Source organism: Galleria mellonella, unplaced genomic scaffold (genome assembly GCF_026898425.1).
Source record: "Galleria mellonella isolate WM207_F2 unplaced genomic scaffold, CSIRO_AGI_GalMel_v1 utg537, whole genome shotgun sequence".
NCBI lineage: Eukaryota > Metazoa > Arthropoda > Insecta > Lepidoptera > Pyralidae > Galleria > Galleria mellonella.
The window spans coordinates 1,695,986-1,717,075 of record NW_026442112.1 but is presented as its reverse complement, the minus strand read 5'-3'; the positions used below and the strand labels follow the sequence as shown (position 1 = coordinate 1,717,075).

Below are 21,090 nucleotides of genomic sequence, written 5' to 3'. Positions count from 1 at the left end.
CTATTGCGAGTTCACTCACTCAAAAACATCAATCATCAAGAATACGGCATAGAGTCTATGCCATATACTATAGTATGTATGAATGGCATGGACTATGTAGGCATATGCCTACGATATATTGGAATACAGAACATTATCTGTGACGGAACACATATAGTGCCACTCGTACTGTACTCTGGCAAAGAATAGTATTTAGAAAATCATACAATACAAACAAAACAAACGACATTGCTATGGTTTTATAATAACTATCCAAAAGTAGTAGAATTTCTAGCAACGAGGACTTGGCCTCATTGCTAGCAATATACTCTGTCAGATCGAACTCCACGCGTACCACCCGGAAATTATCAGAGCTCATGATGGTCCAATTGCATTGACTTTACCCTCACCTATCACCCTTCATTGGTACCCCACCAGCTTAAACTAATTCTTTAATAAAAAAAAATCTCAATAAAGGTGCTCTTCGTGGTAGTCACTTATAGCTAATTAATGATGGCCTAGTTTTGGATTCAAATGTTACGCATAATGTGAGAAAATAAAATGTAAAATTACATTCACTAAAACAGCAAACAGCAAACAATCTTTAAAATGACAAAAAATATGCTCACCGCTCTTGAAGCTAGTGAGCTTCAAGAGCGGTGAGCATATTAGTTGTCTTTTATAATATCCAGTATAAAAGAGTACATAGGTATAACATCTATTCGTGTCTAGAAGACGGTTGCCACCTAAGTTGCATAAAAAATCCATACCACATTGATAATCATAGCATTTTTATTAAAATTAATCTAAATACGAGGACTTACTTGGGCAATTTCCTTTCTTGTGCAGCAAAAATTTATAAAAGTGACATTGACGAAGTCAGCCCCATAGCATACGGTGACCGTCTTCTCCTCCAATGAACCCTGTGAGCCGATCAGCACTAAATTTCGAATCTTCGGATCCTGTAGAAAAATCAAGATGTAAATTTATGGTTTATCTAATAAAAAGTGGTAGCCATCGTCAATAGATATAAGTATAGATTGGCTACACCTATCCAATTGTTTACTTCAATGTGGGTGGGTAACCAGACGTGGTGCTCTGTTTGTGAGGAAACCATTTTCAGTAGTGCTCCGGCCAGAGATTATTAAAAACCTTGGTCGCGAACCTTTGTAAATGTTTCCACTCACACATTTTGAATTCTTTGGATTTTGGAGAGGCATGCCATGTTATCGTAGACAATCTATATCTAAACTGTAATATATATCTTGATATTATATACTAATAATGACTATAGCACAGGCCGATACACAAATTATACAATACCAAGCTGAGTGTATGCAGAGATGCAGACGATATGGCTCAGTATAATAGACAATTAACAGGGCTTAGTAATTCTCAGAAGGACGGCAGGTACTATCCTTAATCTATGTTACCAGACATAGTTTACGAGCGTATATTATGCTGCGACGTACATAAACACAGATTACTACAAACAACACATCAGCCTGTACTGCATAATCTATGATCGACTGTAGATCTATACTTATAATAAATCTGTAGAGGGGTCAATTCTGTACATGAAATATATTCCCAAAATAACTATCAGGGGATGATTAGTGATCGATACTGATGCCAAAAATGCAATCAGTAAAATTTTTGTCTGTCTATCAAAAATACTCGATTTTAATGAAACTTGGTACAATTATTCATCATACTCCTGGGCATGTTATAGTATACTTTTCATCACGCTACGATCAATAGGAGCAGAGCAGTGAAGGGAAATATTGAGAAAACGGGAGAGTTTACTCCATTTTTAAGCTTCCGTCGCGTGTGTAGCCTTCTCAGCCAAATCCTAAGTGTTAAATATCTAGAGTACAATTGTTTTTTTTTTTTTTTTCAAAAGTTAACCTATTTTTTATTTTTATATCAGCCATTAACTGACCACTGCTGAACATAGGCCTTCCCCAGGAGAGTTTAGCTAGTAGTTGCTACGCTTAGCAAACGGGTTGGCAACCACAGAGGCTTTGGTGTTATTTTAAAAAGTACGCTGCTGCCCATCCCTTAACCAGTTAAGTTCCCTTAGTTGCCTCTTACGAAACCCACGGGAAAGGGAAGGCTGGCCTATTCTATCCCGGGGCCACACGCATTAGCTTGTTAGGGTGGAACTAATCAATAATATCAAAATCAACCATATAATTATTTTCGATGACTAAAAATTTCAACAAAATATTATAATTGAATAGGTATAGATATTAGCTGAACACAAAACTGGTGTAGGTATGTTTTATCAGAGTCAGTGGAGCGAAGAAACGTACAGCTTGATCGTACCATTGTATGAAGTCGCTTAGAACGTGGAGAAACAATTATATTTTCAAACTGGCTTCAAAAAAGACTGTTCTCAATTCGGTTTTATTTTCTCACGTTTATTACCTCAGAACTCCCGTCATTTGTAAGCCGATTTGAAAAATTCTTTTTCTGAATTGACTAAACAGTTTAATTTTTAAACCAAAATAACTCTTTTTGTCACGATAAAAGACTTTTTTTCTAAGAAATAAAATCTTAATAAATTATTAATTAAATTTTATTTATTATCTTATTATGTCATTTGTTTGTAAATCTAATAGCCATGTTTAGGAAAAAAAAAATATTATTTTATTTCAGCCGTTAACTGTCCACTGCTGAACAGTATAGCCTTCCCCATAATAGGAGTTTTGCCAGTAGTTGCCGCGCTTTTCAGGCGGGTTCACAACCGCAGTTAGGCTTTTACAGATGTTTTAAGAGGGACGTCGCATTGATTTGGAAATAATATTACACATAACATGTATCTATCTTTTCATCTGATATTTTAAATCAATCTATTATTAAAGGCAGCGCAAATTAAAATAGTGATTTTATCCTTATTGCCGGAAAAACAGCCAAATAAAGCTAATATCTAATAATTATCATATCATGTTTTTAAGGACTGATGACATCTCTGTCCGATAACGCCTGACTGCGGTTCGGGAATACCAACATCGCATTCCTTAAATGGCGAAATTTTTTAATTCATGCCATGTTGCAATAATTTTAAATTATCATTTGCTTCGTGCTTCAGAAAGCACGTTAAGCTGTTATCCTGGGGGGTGGGGGGATTGTTAATATTGAGTATGTTACTCCTTATTGCAAGCAATATACCCTGTTACGTCAAACTCCTCATGGTCCCCTCTGGGAAACATGGTTGATTCTTGAATTCGTCACGATAGTCTCGCTGACCTGCTTTCAACCTAATCTATCATCTCTCATAGCTAGCGAATACCGATACCGTAGAGGAGCTACCATTCATTTAAATCCATTAAAAAAGCCGCCATTCTGTTAAAAACATACGAGGATTTATGTGGAACGAAAGCGACCTATATATTTTAGACACCAAAGGCTATTCGCCTCACACAAGCAATAGGATTTTTTTTCCTCTCTTACCTCTTGTTGCCATACCCACAACGACTCGTCTAATCAGCATGAAATTTGACATAAACATAGCATTTGGCAAGAGGACGAAAATATGTGAGTTACTCTTTATCCCGGTCAATCAGTGTGCCCCGGTCACGTGTACAAACGGGCACATACAGTGAACAATATTTCTAAGTGGCAACTACGAAACTCTTACTCGATACAATTTATTGGATAAGACAGGGGGTTGTTTGTACAAATTGGTGTCTACGGGGGCCTATAAAAAAGTGGACGTCGAGATTTTCTTGGATTATACCGACTTTTATTGGTCTGTAATTCTGTATGATTAGATTTTGAACGCGGCTTCGTCCGCGAGCCTTTTATTATCATGAGCCCAGAAAATCGATGTCAAGTCCAAGTTATATTTCGATATTTTTTACATCCCAAAAATAAATACCGACTTAAATTATCACAAGATTAATATGAAAACTACATTTAAATAAATTCAACTGATAAAATGATCGAAATTGCCAAAGGTATCGCGTAACATAACTTCCTTTTCGAAATCGGCAAAAAATTTAAGTGTGTGCAAATTTTTGCTGAATCTAATGGTACAAGCATACAGTGGCAACTCCAAATAATAGGAAAAGGCAGGACAGATGATGTTGACGATGAATTAAATGAAAAAATAAAACAAAACTAATACGTTATTAATATACTTATTATATAGTTATAATACTTATTATATATTATATATATTAGTTATACTATATGTACTTATGTAATTAATATTTCTTAAGATTTATTCATTTAATTATACTTTTGCACACATTAAAATGTCTAAAGGGATACGTATAAGATATGTAAATATGCCTAAGATTATGTAAAAATAACGTCTATTTCAAAAAACAACAAAGATCAGTCCGTGACAGGCGCTTCTTTAGAAGACCATCTGTATATCTCTTACAACGTCATTGAAAATCATAACTAGCAATGGATTAAGGACTATTCGTTGAGCAAAAAATTCAAGATTCTAAAATAAAAAAAAAAATAAAAGATACTTAAACTGCTTATGACAAAAAAAACTTATTAAAAACTTTAACAAGAGCATTGTCGAGGCCGCTTAACGCATTTGATAGGAATGCTGACCTCTCGTTTTTATTTATACTTCTATAGTTTATTTTTCTTTGTTGCTCATAAAATCCACACTAAATTAAATGCGTTCTCGATTACGCGAAAATAATGGTATGGTAACTAATTCATTAGTTGCATTTACCATATTTTTTTTATACAACTTAGAATGGCAAACAAGCTGACGGCCCACCTGATGAAAAGTGGTAACCGTCGCCTATAAACATGAGCAGTACCATGGACATAACAGAGTATACTGTTTCGCCCATAATACCCCCCATGCATTGCCATTCCTGAGGACTCAGGTGTTATTCCTCTTTACCCAGTAAATTCACGCCATATCCCATATATTTACTTACTAGCTATATCCCGCGGCGTCGCCCGCATGAATCCTTACAAATATTATAAATGTGAAAGTGAGTTTATTTGTTACCTTATAGCGCCTTAACGGCTTCACCAATCACTATGAAATTTTACTAAATAAATTATTATCTGTATATGTTAGTAGGTAAATTTTTTTTTTCTTTCTTTCTCAAATTTGATATACACGCACTATATGGGATGGGAGAAGAATATAAGCTACTTTTTATCCCAGCCAATAAACATGCCAGTAAAGCGAATGAAGCCGCGAGTAAAAGCTAGTCAATACATAAAATATGATACCTTTATGCTAAATTAGGACATAAATGTATTACAAATTTCATTCAAATCTGTTCAGTAATTTTGGCTTGAAAAAATAACAAACATCCATCCATCCTTACAAACTTTCGCGTTTATAATATTAATAATAATAAAACAGGTAATAACAATGGATACAATATTGTACAATTAAAATTTCTACTTTAATTTCTCTGTCCGTAAAAGTTCCTACAACCTTGACTCAGTAAAGACAGTAGTGCTTCTACAAAGTTTTACAGACAAAACAATGGAAACACGCTTCAAACGTGCTTGCCGCTGAACAAAAGTTCTAACGTAACCTAAATGAAGATAGTATAAAAGGATAAAACGGGAATGGTTACGTATTAAAGAGATTGCTAATTAAAATCGATGGGTCAGGGCATCGAAGGCGGGACCTCTTCAATGAAAATTTAATGAAAGTTCGATGCAAGTTACTTTCTTTATCGAGTTTTAGCATTAAAATTAGAAAAGGAAGAGACCAAATGGACTATGAATATTGAGATTGTGCTTCACAAAATTAACCGACTTCAAATGTGTCAAAACCAATTATTTTTGTCTAAAAATTAAAGTGCTGAACCGATTCTGATAAAATTTCTATGAAACTAATCTGTAAGTATATCCTTTCCGATAAAAATAACTAATTTTCCAAAACAGTAAAACCGACTTTAAAAATAAAGAAGACCTTATTTCAGTTGTATTTTTTTTTATGTTTTCTATCTCAAACCGTTAGTTTTAAATCGATTTGGGAAATTCTTTTTTTATCTATCTGAAAGATATGCTTACAGATTAATTTTATAGAAATGTTATTCAAATCAATTCAGAAGTTTAATTTTTGATCTTTTTTTTATACAACTTAGAATGGCAAACAAGCTGACGGCCCACCTGATAGAAAGTGATAACCGTCGCCTATAGACATGAGCAGTGCCATGGACATAACAGAGTATACTGTTTCGCCCATGATACCCCCCATGCATTGCCATTCCTGAGGACTCGGGTGTTATTCCTTTGTACCCAGTAAATTCACGCCATATCCCACCCTTCAAACCGAAACACAGCCATGCAAACACAATAATTGATTTTGCAACAGTCCAAGTCGGTTTTTTGTGAGACTCAATCTTTAATTATTACTATTAACACCGAAATTCTATTTCAACTTACGATGCAAAGGGATGGATATTATACCTAAGTTTGTCTGTGGGATCGTAGTGTCCGAATGTATGGTCCAACTAATTATAATATTATACAATTATTATTTTAATTTGACGATTTCCGTTGAACATCAATCTACATTTTCAAATTGGTTCAGCAATTAACTATCCACTGCTAAACACAGACCCCCCCCCCCCTTTGGAGGGTTTTGCCAGTAGTTGCCACGCTTGGCAGGCGACTTGGTTGTTTCTACATGTGCCTTTTTATAATGATAAGACAATAAGCCATTTATACTACAATGAGAGACATAACTGGCAGGTGGATAGACTTGACAAAATTACAGAGGGTCAAGATAATGATAGGTAAGAGGCAACTCAACTATTTAGCTACTGTAGAACCGTAAAAACATTCAGGTTACAATAATGAAAACCACAAATTTATTTAAACTACAAAATATTTTACATATAAACAATATATATAATAGCTAGATAGACAGACGCGTGGCACACTTTTCTCTTTACGATATGTAATTTGTTCTTGAACTCATATTTTGTATGATTATTCTCAATTTACGTTATTCATAATACTACACCAATTTACTCAATGCTTTGAGTGCTCCACGTGGATTCTCTTAACAAATGTATTGTCTGATTTCAAACATCACAGTCTACTATTAAACCGACTCCGAAAAAAAGAGGATTTTCATTGGACTGCAATATATTAACAGAGGCAACGTTGTTTTAAATCTAATTTTTTTCTAATCGCAATAAAAACTATCTTATCTGTTAAACTGAGGCAAACAATAAGAATTTATAAAATTTCATTAAAATCGGATCGACTGTTTCAGAAAATAATATTTCGTGTTATTTTCTGAAACAAAATTATTTTTATAAAAAGAAATATATGTGATTATTTTTACATATTTTATAGGTACATTTTGTGCGTACATTGTGTGATGTTTCTGCCAGTTACTTGATGATTGTTTTTTAATCGGAACGTCCATCAGCCCGTTATATCATTCAAACATATCACACGTCACATATATCATCATATATGTCAATAATGTGATTAAAAAAAATTTTTAACCATTTTTTCTCTTAAACTGTTAACTTATTATGAAAGGCGTTTTTTTTTATCTTTCAAATCTAAGAGGCAAACATAACTACACTTAGGAATCCAACTCAAACAAGAAAGCTATAGATAGATAGACAGACATATTGTCATAGTCGTAGAATACTGACGGATCTTTATATGTAATCTTTGTCAGATCCGTCAGTATTCTACGACTATGACGATATATGTAAATTTTTCGAAGATTTCCATACAAAAATAGTGATTTCATTGCTAGCAATATCGGATACAGGACTTGATGACCTGCGTAACGAAATGGTGGACGCATCACTTTGCGTTAAAGAGTTCGCGTATTCGATTCCCAGTTGGGTCAATTTAGGAAACGAGTTTTTCTGAATTGGCTCAGGTCTGGGTGTTCTAAATTGTACTCGGTATTAATTACCTAGTTTCTTATACCACAGAGTTTGCTACCTTAAGGACCAGGTCATTAAAGTGATTGATGACACTTAAAAAAATCTGGCCAGCAATTCTAATCTGTAACGCTTTACACAGGGATCACGTCGACCTCCAAGCGGGACTAACTAAAGTGACTTCATCCTCACCTAAGCTTACTAGTGCCCCATTAGTCTATATCGATAGCGCAGGAATAGTTACTATTCCATTTACATTTATAAAAAAATGTATAAGTTTACTGGAACTATAGGAATTCATCACGTGTCCTGCCTACAACATTGCTGTAGTGAGAGCGCGCGTGGGAACAGCGGAAACACGTAATCAAGCAATAAAACTGCAACAAAATCGTCTGGCAATCAACATCGCGAATGCATGCACTGATTAGTTTAGCCATCTGTAAAATTAATCTAGGAATGTTGACCCTAATTTTTAATGTACTTACAACGAATTGCTTTTTATTTGACTTACAATAAAGCATTCTAACACTTCTCTAATAGTGACTGGAAGAGAATTCTTTTAACATTAAGTCCGTCTCGTACACATGTCTTGTACTAAATATAATTAGTTTAAAAAAACTTCAAACCAAAAGTAACACTATCGACTAATGAGAGTTGTAAATATTTTTTATTAGTACTAATATTAAAAACATTTGTAAAAAAATTATTGTTAGAAGTTTCGCAAGCACATATTATATTTTAATGTAATAACTTCCGGTTTAACTTGCATATAATAAGACCTAAAAAGCTCGATTAATTTCAGAGTGAATTTGTGATCCTTAATCATGAGCGACTGTGACGCGGACCTGAATTGATTCTCTGTAACTACCAGTTTAACTTGCATATAATTAGACCTAAAAAGCTCGACTAATTTCAGAGTGAATTCGTGATCCTTAATCATGAGCGACTGTGACGCGAACCTGAATTGATTCTCTGTAACTACCAGTTTAACTTGCATATAATTAGACCTAAAAAGCTCGACTAATTTCAGAGTGAATTCGTGATCCTTAATCATGAGCGACTGTGACGCGAGCCTGAATTGATTCTCTGTAACTACCAGTTTAACTTGCGTATAATTAGACCGAAAAAGCTCGATTAATTTCGGAATGAATTCGTGATGCTTAATCATGAGCGACTGTGACGCGAGCCTAATATGAATTTATAAAGATGTTTGAATGTCTCTAAATGGATTAATATATTATTATATATCGATACAGCTAGTATTTAATAAGTTGATAAATAAATGGTAATCATGAACCTTTATAGGAGCAATTAACTAAACCATCACAGATAATGTAATACTGTAACAGCAATGCTGTGTATAAATAAATGAATTAGATAAAACTTAAACAAATTGCTGTTCATTAGTTTATTATATTATTATTATATTAGCCGTTAACTTTCTACTGCTTAACATAAGCCTTCTCCATAAGGGGGATTTTACCAGTAGTCCCATGCTTGGTGGGCGAGTTGACAACCGCAGTTAGGGTTTAGTGACATTTTAAAAGGGACGCTACTGTGCATCTCTTAATAATATTATTAATCGTCTCTTACAACACCCATGGGAAAAAAGGGTGGCCCATTTTATGCTAGAACCCCATGACAATGTTCATTAGTGCCATAACTATAAATGGCGAGTGCTACACAGCCACTCTACACTAACATTATAAATAGGAAAGATTTATTTGTTTGTAGTAGATAAATTAAAAAACTATTCAAGTGATTATAAAGATTCTTTCACATATAAAAAACATTATCAGCGAGTAACATAGCATATATTATATTTTCAAAAATTTTAACTACCACTGGAAGCCAGGTTAGATATAATAAAAATATAACAGAATCATTTTTTTTTTATTACAACACTACCTTGTGAGAGCTCATTGCAATACTTTATAATGATAAAACATAGTATATATTGCACCTTTGTTTATTGCTGTAATATAATAGTGGAAACTTTAATGATTAATAATTATTTACTATATAATATTGTATGTGTTAATTGTACTGTTTGTAATTCCCAAATAAGAATAAAATAAAAATAAATAACATAAAAAAATATATTTCATTCTGAAATCCAGTAAAATAACATTTTACAGACATATTCAATGACCAGTTTAAAAAACAAACTATGTTTCAATTTATACACATATGATTTTGTGCATGTTTGTTTTTGATAGCATTTACATTCCCCTTCATATAAGAATAATCTTTCAATCTAGTAATGATGGTGCCATACCATAAATTGCCTACTTTTTTCTTTTGGAAAAATATTATAGTATACTATTTTTGAATCCAGCATTTAATTTGAACATTAAATAGATTCATTATCCATGCATTGATATACACAAACCAAAGATTCACACTCACATACAAAAGCTACACTAAGATAAAAGTAATACTAAGGTTGTTTCTAAAATCTATATTTATAAAATTAAAATGTCAGTTTAATATTACAATAAAATATGTATACTAAATATCAGTATGTATGAATTAAATTTATAAAATAAATCAGAATAGTTTTAAATAATAAGTAACATAACAAGTGGCTTAACTGTCTAACAAAAATTTTAAATTTAGGGATAGATTTAAAGAATGGCACCTTAGTATTAAACCATTAGATTTTTTTAAATAATTTATTATAGAAGAAATAAAAGAAAACTTTTTTTTTTTGTGTAAAGTTTAAGTATACTAGCTAATTATAAATGTGCACAATTTGGTAAGAACCACTCTATTTTCAGAGTAATTTTTTATTTTCAACTGAATGTCATAGATTTTTTATCAATACTTTTAATTATATAATTAATAATTTAACTATGTATTTATTAAAAACATTTTATTTAAACTAAAAACTCAATGCACTAATTTATTATATAATGTTTAACTAGTAAATTATAATAAAATATAAATTTGTAAGATTTAAGTAAAGAAGTGCTGAATATAATAAAAGTAAAGATAAATGAAATAATTTCTATTCAACACTACCAGTAGAGAAAGATGGAATAAAATTTCACTCTTACCCCCCAGTGAAACATTGGCAGAGACAATTGGAACTGGCTATTTTTTCTACTAGTGCTTTTTTTGTCTTATCTTGTTGTCTTTTAGTTGTTGAGAAACACTTATTACAGATAATTATTATTTATTATTGTAGATTATTTGTTTTGTCTATCTCATTGTCAAATAATATTTATCCATAGAGTTAGCAAGATTGTTTACAAAATAAAACAAGTTTAATTAAGAGGAATATTTAAAAAATGCTTACTCACTTTAGGGACTTTAGCATGAACTCCTGTTCTCACATCTCTAATAGTGGCAATGTCCAGCATTTCCACCTCCAAATTTTGATCAGTCCAAAATAAGAAGAAACCTTTGGGATCCACACGAAGAGTGACTGGCAAACCATTACCAGAATCCTATTGGAAATAAAATATATATAATAGACTACATTAATTAATAACCGCCAAAGTAAATCAGAGATTTTCAAAAGAATTATAATGTAGAATTTTAAAAATCACCTCATCCCATTTGATAAATTTTTCTCCCTCCTGCAAAGCCTTTGACACTTCGATCGGCTTAAAGCCTATGTTGGCAGATCTCGTGCTTGTAGACATCGTGAATAATAAACACAATTAAGCGGATACAATGCCACTATTGCAGATAATATCTGTCATCTTCCTTTTTCTGCACAGATTTATCTGGGAAATCTATCGATGGTACATTATTAACAAACACACCCAACAAACTCGGGCAAACGACTGTGTGATACTAAATAAACAACAACGAACATATTATGATAGCGTTCACATTAAGTACACCTCTACATTGAATAATAAACAACGATTTTTGCCCTCATATTCACGACGAACAATCAGAAAACAAATGTCAAACGAACGACAATCGACAAACGAAAGTACCTACATAGGTGTAGGTAGGTATAACATATCCACTATATTCAACCAATCATGAAACAATCCAAAATCCAACCACAACACAACTTTGTGAATTTGAATGTTACCATATAAGATAAATGATTTAAAAGCGTTAAAACCATAGACAGAGAATGCCAAGTGAAATAAGATTATTATTTTATACCCATTAAATAATTTAAGTGCATTCTTTCATGCACAACCACGAATGGAGTCAACTTTTAGCAGTAGTGCTTCCGAACTGATATGATACCGTAACCTTCAAGAAAAGAACATATTATTCCCTAAGATTTTTGTTTTTAAAAGACCATCAATACACCTACCAATCCTTTATAAACGACGGTGGTCATTTACCATCAGGTGCTGTATGCTAGTTTGTATCTATGTTATAAAAAATATGTATTTTATCACATCTATATTAATTATGAGTGACATAAACTATATATTATTTTCGAAAATTCTATCTCCTCATGTGAAACCAAGCCCAATCACTAATATATCTATAAAATGTTAAAATAAACTACCTGTTACTACGAAAATGTCAATAATATTTTCTAAAATGTTAACATTCCTGCGCTGTAGATACAATTTTATATAAAATAAAAATCCTAAAGAAAATCCTTCAAAAAGTAAAAAGATTTAATAACAACGAATGTGGCTTAGAAAGAAATGCCTCTGTGGCTGCTCCAGTATCATCTTTGTCTTACAAGCGTCAATTGATGCAGAATCATCATTTAGTAAGATCATGTATAGTTCTATGTGCCTATTAATATCTTTAATCTATGCCATAGGTACAAGATTCATCTGCCTTCAGTCATACTGGCAATCTAGCAAATGTCGGTCTGACTGTCAAACAAATATCAAAACTTGCAACGGATGTTGTATTTGGGATGCTGTATACATGAGTACCATGATAGTATTGCTAGATTAAGTATTTTTTTCTCATTTTTGGGTACTAGTTTTTCTAATTTTTTTTTAGTATTTTGGCGGTAAATGAATTAGAAAAGGGTAATTTTTTTATAAATTTTGATTAATCTGTCATATTTCCATTCTAAAATTATTAAATTATAAATAATAATACTAAAACAACTAATGTATATGTACATATATATATAAAAGATTTAATTTTTACCACTAAACACTTGAAAACTCTGTACAGGTATATAAGGTACATAATTACTGTAAAAGATATGATTGAAAGTACATAACGAAAAAATAAATTGAAAAAGTAGAAACAGAAGGAATAATCTTTTTTTGTCTAAAAGACGTAGTGAAAACGATACAACTTAGTGATAGGTTAAAAATAAAAATCCTGAAATCCGTATCGATTTTAAGAAAAATATTTGATATTTAGGTAAAAATCAAAATTCACATTTGGCAACCCTAATGTCTGCATGCATTTATTTATTATTCAACGGATCTTATCAATTAACCTTTAATAATTCTTTATAATTTTTTTTCTTTAGTGCACTTAAACAAATAATAAACTAATTCTCTATTCAACTACTGTATTAACAGCTCATTTTACTGTATTAACACTTTATATTTATTGAGATCAAAAGTGTTTTTTTATAATGTCTGAATTAGAAGTTTCTAAAGAAACCGGCGACGGCGATAACAAACTTGATTCTTGCCCTAGGAAACGAGTACGACACCGCAAGAAACAATTATATGAGAACATATTAAAACAAATGGAATTTTACTTTAGTGACGCAAACTTAACGAAGGATAGATTTTTAGGAGAACTTATAAAAACTGACGCTTATGTGCCTGTTGAAGTTTTTCTCAAATTTAACAAAATTCGTTCGATGACACAAGACGTTAACGATATAGTGAAGGCAATGAAGAACTCCACTTTACTTGAATTGTCTGATGATAAAACAAAGGTATGTAGATCAGTGATTTTGTGCAAGTGCAGTTTATAACTGATGAACTTTTTTGGTTTAGTCTTCAAAAAAGTTAATATCCCTAGGTAGTATTTTATAAAATGATTCCGTTTATTTTTAGGGGGCATAGGTTTTTCTGGGGACTTAAAGTTAAAAGCGTAACTGAAAGGTCTACTGTAGTTGGACATAGTTCACACTTTTTTAAATTCACCCAGATGTCTATCTTTCTGACTGGATGAAAATATTAATAATTATGACTCATGGCTCTGTTGCTAGCAATATTCTCTTATCAAATTGAGGTCCATACAATGTCCCTTAGAAACCATTTTAATATATTTCTGATGAATTTGTGGTTTAATTTGATCCTCACATATAATTTCTCAGTGTAAACCTTTAACACACTTGTGATTATAATTTCATTTTCCTGTAATAAAAAATAAACCATGATTACTATCTTTATATGTAATGATAACTTGATTTCAATGACATTGATTTTTAATCTGACATATAGCAATATTGGCTCTTGTTAAAAAAAAAAAAACTAAAAGAAATAAATAGACATATATAAGATTTTTTTTTTAATTATGGTTATAAATGTCAATTATGCTCTTTCACCCCATATCTTCAAACATGACATCTTTTAACTATTATTGTTGGGGTAAATGTGATAAAGCACCCAAAATGACAAGAAACATACTTTTTTTTCTATTTTTTCCAGATTATGAGACAAACTCCAGTTCTTCCTTATGATGCAGACCAGAGAACAGTTTATGTGGAGTCTATACCAGTCACTGCAAGCAGAGAGTGGCTACAGAGAGTTTTTTCTGATTATGGTCATGTAGCCTATATCTCTTTGCCGAAGTTTAAAAATTCACAAAGAATAAAAGTATGTATTATGAAATTAATTATTGCAGTATATAAAATGGATTCTTAATTCTATTCAGGATTACATTTTAAATATTAACTTTGGTATTGGAATGTAGTGTAGGTGTTTGGTGTGTGTGTGTGTGTGTATGTAGTCCTAATTTTTTTTTTCCCTAAAACGCATAATATATCATTAAAAAATGTTGTTTGTTAACTTTAATTGATGTCTCAATTGTAGTTTGGGTATAGTTCGGGGGTTCCCAAACTTATTTTGTCTACTGCCCACTTTGAGATTAAATAATTTTTATTACCCTCAATTTTTCATCTACTTAAAAAACTACTATTACTTCAAGATCAACAAATCACCCCCCAAGCCTCTACACAATGCCCCCATTTTTTTTTCTGGGTCTCTTCCCACATATGTAACACAATTAAGTATAAAATAAGTTAATTGTTATTTGATTGATTTACTTAACATTAATGTACAATACACAAATATGAATTAAAACTAAAATGTGAATAAATATGAATTAGTTGTCCTAATAGAATTTTACAAAAGTGATTTATCCATTCACAAATAAAGGCACAAACAATAGTCATATTTAATTAAAATTATTGGTTGGTTTGACAATTTTGAAAGAAGAATATTTATGAAAGATATTTATTTAGCATGAATGAATAAATGAATATGTCACCAGGGGCTACCCTAGATAGATGTATGTCAACCAACAAGGTGACATGCTGAAGGACCTAATTAAAAGTAACTAGTGAGCATGCATGGAAAGATTGATGAATGTGGAGGAAGCAAAAGAGGTTTGTTTGACATAAAACTTATTTTAATGTAATTTTTTTTATAGGGTTATGGCTTTATAGAATTTCATAAACCAGAAGATGCACAAAAGTGTATCAGTACATTTACCAAGATGGGCTGTAAGCTGCCCACATGCATGCCTCCCGAGGAACTGTCATCTATAAAGATGTTTTCTGTTGAAGAACCATTAGATGCTGTATCTTCTGATAATAAAGAAGAAAAGGAAGAGAATGAGCCACCAAAGAAGAAAAGCAAGAAGAATAAAGATAGGAAGCTCCATAAACACTTTGAATTGAAGTTAGAACATGAATCTGATAGTGAGAAGACATTGGTGACACCTAGTGTAAGTTTATTTTATTTATATGATACATATTATCACTCGTCATACTTATATTTGTGAATATGGAAAATATTTAAGTGATACAGTGCTCCTTTTATTTCAATAATTTAATTTTCTCTTGTTCGAATTTCAGAATCATTCTCACAGTAGTACCTAAAAATCAGTTTTTTGCTCTCTGAGTAATATTGTGCACTGAGCTATGAATCATTTAGCATTGCTGAGGCACACACGTGAAAAAAGTACTTATATATAAAGAGTTATAATTATACCCATTGATAGCACTTTGTATCAATATTTGTACTGTTTTAAGGTGTTTTTGTTGTAATTGTATTTTCAGATGTGTACTAAAGATGTCTATATTTTTTTTATCTATATATCTATCTATCTATAAGTAACTAATTGTTTCCTTTTTAGCCAGTTAATAATTAAGGAAAATGTTTTACAAGCTTTCTATGACACTAAAAAAAAAATACATGTTAGAGACAAGTAGTCATATCAACTATAAAACCTACTTATTATTGTAATTAATTATTTAATTACATTTTATATTGTTTTCAGGAAGAAAATAAGAGTATATCAATGTCAACTGTAAGTATTGTTTGTAATTTTATTTAAAACAGATTGCAAGTGTGTAGCTGTAAATGAGAATCTACCATGAGATCTAATTCTGAATTTTCTGGTCTAAAATTTCATATATAGAATGAACTTGATTAGGACCGAAAGTTTTTTTTTTTTTTTTTTTTTTTTTTTTTTATATTACTTAGAATTACAAACAACCTGACGGCCCACCTGATGGAAAGTAGTAACCGTCGCCTATAGACATGAGCAGTACCATGGACATAATAAGTATACTGTTTCTGACATTCAGGACTCAGGTGTTATTCCTCTGTACAATTATATGCAAACACAACTGCTTCACGGTTGAAACACGAATGGGACAGAGGTCGACTTTTGTACAAAGTCTCCCTCTGGTAATATTTATTTATGGAAAGTAATATTTTATTGGTTATAAATTCTACACAGAATTCTTTCAATTATATCAAGTTCTAGTTTAGCTTAGGTCTGATCTTTTGGAAAAAATTTCATAGTATGCAAACAAATTTATAGCAAAGCAAGACATACTATTCCATCGCCACCTATTAAATAAATAATTTATTTTTAAAATAAAATGTTTTTTGTAGGAAAGCAAGTCATTAGATGAACAAGCCAATGAATCTAAAGATGAACTAACCAGCCAGGACGAAGGCAAAGATGAAAATCAAGAAGTACAGAAAAAGGTGAAAAAACGTACAGCCAAAGAGAGGAGTAAAGCAAAAAATGGTTCAAATAAAAATGAGGCACCAAAAGGCGCGTTATGGGGACTGCAAGTTCTCTCGAAGTCCGAGTGGAAAGCTCTAAGAAATAAGTATTTGAATCTACAAAGAAAATATATGAAGGAAATGAAAGCAAATCTGCAAAATAAACAACATACCTACTCGAGCATTCCAGCGCCAGCTGCACCTTCAGTGTGTGCTGAGCCAGGTAATTTCTTTTAATTGTTAAAAGTTTCACAAGCACATAAATATTAATGGATGCACGCTGAGAACTGAGGCGCGCAATCAGGCTCGCGCTCGCATCACAGCCGCTCATGATGAATGAAATGAAATGAAATTTACTCATAAAAAAAACATAACTGTAGTTTCTTAACTAATATTAATATTATAGTTTTATAAGGGTATTCTATGCCTGAACCACACGGCCATAATTAATATAATTAATGCTATTTATTGATCAAACTTAAAAATGTCATTAGGGGTTTGAATACTTAACTCTGTCCTTGGTAGTTAAGCAATTAGTATTTCTAAAACACTAAAGGTATAAATATCTATACATGGAAGAGGCAACTAAGGGAACTAAATAGTCGAAGGATGAGCAGCATTATCCCTCTTAAAACATAATTAAAAGCAGTTGTCTAACCCCCTGCCAGCTGTTGCCCCCCCCCCTCCCCCCCGTCCTGATGGGGGAGGCTTATATTCAATAGTAGACAGTTAACCAATATGATGATGAGTAGACCTGGAAAAGATTGTTATTAAGGATAAGGTCACCCATAGTTTTCGCAATATAACCTTTTCTTGTAATTTCTTTTTTGTATTTTTACTAAGCCTATTTATTATTCTAAACTTTTTGGAGGGAACAGTAAGGAGTATCTGTTTAATATAATTGTGACATAAGAGACAGATAAAGTCTGCTCTTTATGGTTATAAGCTTTATGCTTATTACAACATTTTGACATTTTCATTAAATTGTTAGAAAAAATATATTTGAACAATACTATTGTTGTTTTCAGACAACAACACACTGGAAGAGAGGAACAAGAATATAACGCCGTTCGAAAGGATACCAGGTGTTTTTGTTAAGGAAATTCTTCCTGAACCCTGTTTGGATGTGAGACTCACTAAAAGAACTGTAAGTGTATTAATTATATTTTGTGTATTACCATTATTTCATGTTGGCATATTTAAGATTATTTTTTAGGGAAGGCCTGCCCTCTTAGAATGGTCCAATATGTGCTCTCAGATATCTTTGAGCTGAGAGGTCTGCTTTCTTCCTGGGATGGATACAGCCCACCCTGCACCACACTAACTACTATTTAACATAAGTCTCCCTCAGAGATAGAGACTACCCACACCCATTGGGGGGAAAGGGATTGTTAGTAATGAGATTTAATAGCCTCATTACTAGCAATACATCAGGTCGACCTCCACGTGGTTCCCCTTGGAAACCATAGTAGCTAATTCTTGTTCAATTGGTCACTATGAACCGACTGACCTGCTTTCATACTCACCTGTCACCCTTCTCTGGTGCCCTGCCAGTCTATACCAATAGCGTAGATGGGGTTACTATTCCATCTTCACCCATTAAAAAAAACCCCACATCCATTGACTCCCTACAACACATCTGAGGTTGTTGCTCCATCTAAGTAACTAAGTTATGTTGCTTTGCACCTCATTTGTCCTTTTTTTTCCATCGATAAATAGTACTTCGACCTATATGGCTAACCCAGTGCAACTATAATGCTGGGCCATTACAGAAATTTTGTATAAAGGTGCAAGATCGCAATGCAAGCCGTGGGAAATAGCTAGTAATCGAATATACTCATATGTAAAATGTTTTACTACAATAGCAGAGATAATAGTAAACAATCTGCTAACGTTACTATTGTGTTTTTTTTTTATTGCTTTACTAAATTCGAATTCACAGTCATTGAAACGGAGTTGGAGTAGTTATTATTTTCATTTGTGTGTATAATTAGTCTGTATTTGTGTTAATTAATCTATAAATATAATTATAATAATTTACAGATAAGAAGCAACATTCACGCTATGCATGTGGATGTAAAAGAAGGACAAACTGAAGTTATAATTAGATTTGATTCTGCAAAAGCTGCTGACGAGGTAATTGTGTTTGGATTTATTTTTTTATTTATATTGTTAGATTTTCACAAGATATTTTTGTAATGGATGATAATGGAATGGTAACCACGCTCGCGTTAATGGTATACGCTAGCGGGGTACCTAGGGAGGGATGACTGGTGAAAATGACAAGGCAGGTCAGTTAGCCCATCGTGATGAATGCACCTGGGATTCAGCACCACGGTTTCCAAGTGAGACTTCGTTAAGGTAAACCTGACAGGGGTATACTGCTAGCAAAGGAACATTATGTTTAATGGGTGAAAATGAAATGGTACCCCGTCCCGCCCGCGGTAATCTTCCATTGGTGCCTCGTCGGTGTATCTATCGGTATAAAGATGATAGGTGAGAATGAATGCAGGCCAGTTGGCCCACCTTGATGAATTCGGCAAGAATTAACCACGATGGTTTCCAGGGGAGACCGCGTGGAGGCCGACTTGATAGGGTATATTGCTAGCAATGGGGTCATTTGACCTCATTACTAACAATCCCTTTCCCCCCAGCAAAGGGACGTAATGCTAAACAAGATTAAACCTGTGCGCAGTACTGTGCGAACTCGAGCAACGCGCGTGCGCTGTCGGGCGCGGAGGAGGAGGAGCAGTGGTCGCGGGCGGAGGGCGGGCGCGGCTGGCGGCGGCCGCGGGGCCGCCAGCGCCTGGCCGCGCGCGCCGCGCCGGCGCCCGCGCAGCGCGAGTGACCTCCGCCCCGCTGCGCTCCGCGGGGCCGCCAGCGCCTCCGCGCGCGCCGCGCCGGAGCCCGCCGCCCCGCAGCCCACGCACACGGCTTCGACGACGAGTGGTACTAGCGCTCGTCCGCGCGCCTGGCCGCGCGCGCCGCGCCGGCGCCCGCGCAGCCCGCCGCCCCGCAGCCCACGCACACGCACATACGCTTCGACGACGAGTGACCTCCGCCCCGCTACTAGCGCTCGTCCGCGGGGCCGCCAGCGCCTGGCCGCGCGCGCCGCGCCGGCGCCCGCGCAGCCCGCCGCCCCGCAGCCCACGCACACGCACATACGCTTCGACGACGAGTGACCTCCGCCCGCGCGCGCCGCGCCGGCGCCCGCGCAGCCCGCCGCCCCGCAGCCCACGCACACGCACATACGCTTCGACGACGAGTGACCTCCGCCCCGCTACTAGCGCTCGTCCGCGGGGCCGCCACTCCGCGCGCGCCGCGCCGGCGCCCGCGCAGCCCGCCGCCCCGCAGCCCACGCACACGCACATACGCTTCGACGACTTATCCACGTTTTTGAAGCGTTTATATCTTTCAGCGTTCATATCATATATTCTTTAAGTGTGGTGACGTCGCATTTACCTGTTTATTTTCAAAAACATTTTACAATTTTTCTGATTAATGATTTCAAAAGTTTTCAGCTAGTGTAAGCTAGAAATAATGCAAATAAATTATTTATCTATCTATGTAATTATTAAACTTACTGTAAATTTAGATTTAGATAACAAAAAAGTGTTCATCTTTTTTAAATGTAGCAATGTTTTAGTGGTAAATTTATATGTGATGTATTCTATTATTAACATTTTAATTCGCTATCAGAACACTATAAATAATCGATCACAAATGTAAACGAAACATTAAAAATGTTAATTGATTTTTAAAAAATGGCAAATAATTGCGACGTTGCCACACTTGAGTAAGCAAAAGTTATGAACGCTCTTAATATTGCGTGCAGATCACGTGGTTGTATATAATTTACTGAAATTGTTGTTACTTTGTAGAATTCCATATCACCTGTCGCCCAGTTAATTAAAATTATTTCGTTTAATCCCACTATCATTAGTGTAAGCTAAAATTTTATACTAAAAATTGATTACTATTAGTGGAGGTTCCATTATCCTGCCTGTTAGCCAACAATCTTTGACCGTTATTACGTCTACGCTCATGTTGCGACACATGCGTCACCTCTAAATGTAGCATCG

General features: G+C 34.0%; 2 protein-coding genes across 2 annotated transcripts in view; one reads left to right on the top strand and one right to left on the bottom strand.

The window, feature by feature from the left end:
• Nucleotides 1–11,816, bottom strand: part of LOC113517944 (1-phosphatidylinositol 4,5-bisphosphate phosphodiesterase classes I and II) — a 59,831-nt gene extending 48,015 nt beyond the window's left edge. The window contains exons 1-3 of the mRNA XM_052898709.1: nt 11,399–11,816; nt 11,150–11,296; nt 804–941 (exon numbers count right to left, since the gene is read on the bottom strand). Coding sequence (XP_052754669.1) covers nt 804–941; nt 11,150–11,296; nt 11,399–11,494 — 381 coding nt within the window. The 5' untranslated portion in view covers nt 11,495–11,816. The remainder of the gene's footprint in view (nt 1–803; nt 942–11,149; nt 11,297–11,398) is intronic.
• A 1,379-nt stretch (nt 11,817–13,195) lies between these two features.
• On the top strand, nt 13,196–20,191 carry LOC113511392 (la-related protein 7). Its single transcript, XM_052898794.1, has 9 exons — nt 13,196–13,695; nt 14,414–14,581; nt 15,417–15,713; nt 16,269–16,298; nt 16,892–17,231; nt 18,037–18,155; nt 19,052–19,144; nt 19,704–19,826; nt 19,965–20,191. Exons 1-9 carry the CDS (start codon nt 13,384–13,386, stop codon nt 20,061–20,063), a joined length of 1,581 nt encoding a protein of 526 aa, XP_052754754.1. The 5' UTR covers nt 13,196–13,383; the 3' UTR covers nt 20,064–20,191.
• Nucleotides 20,192–21,090: the final 899 nt, after the last annotated feature.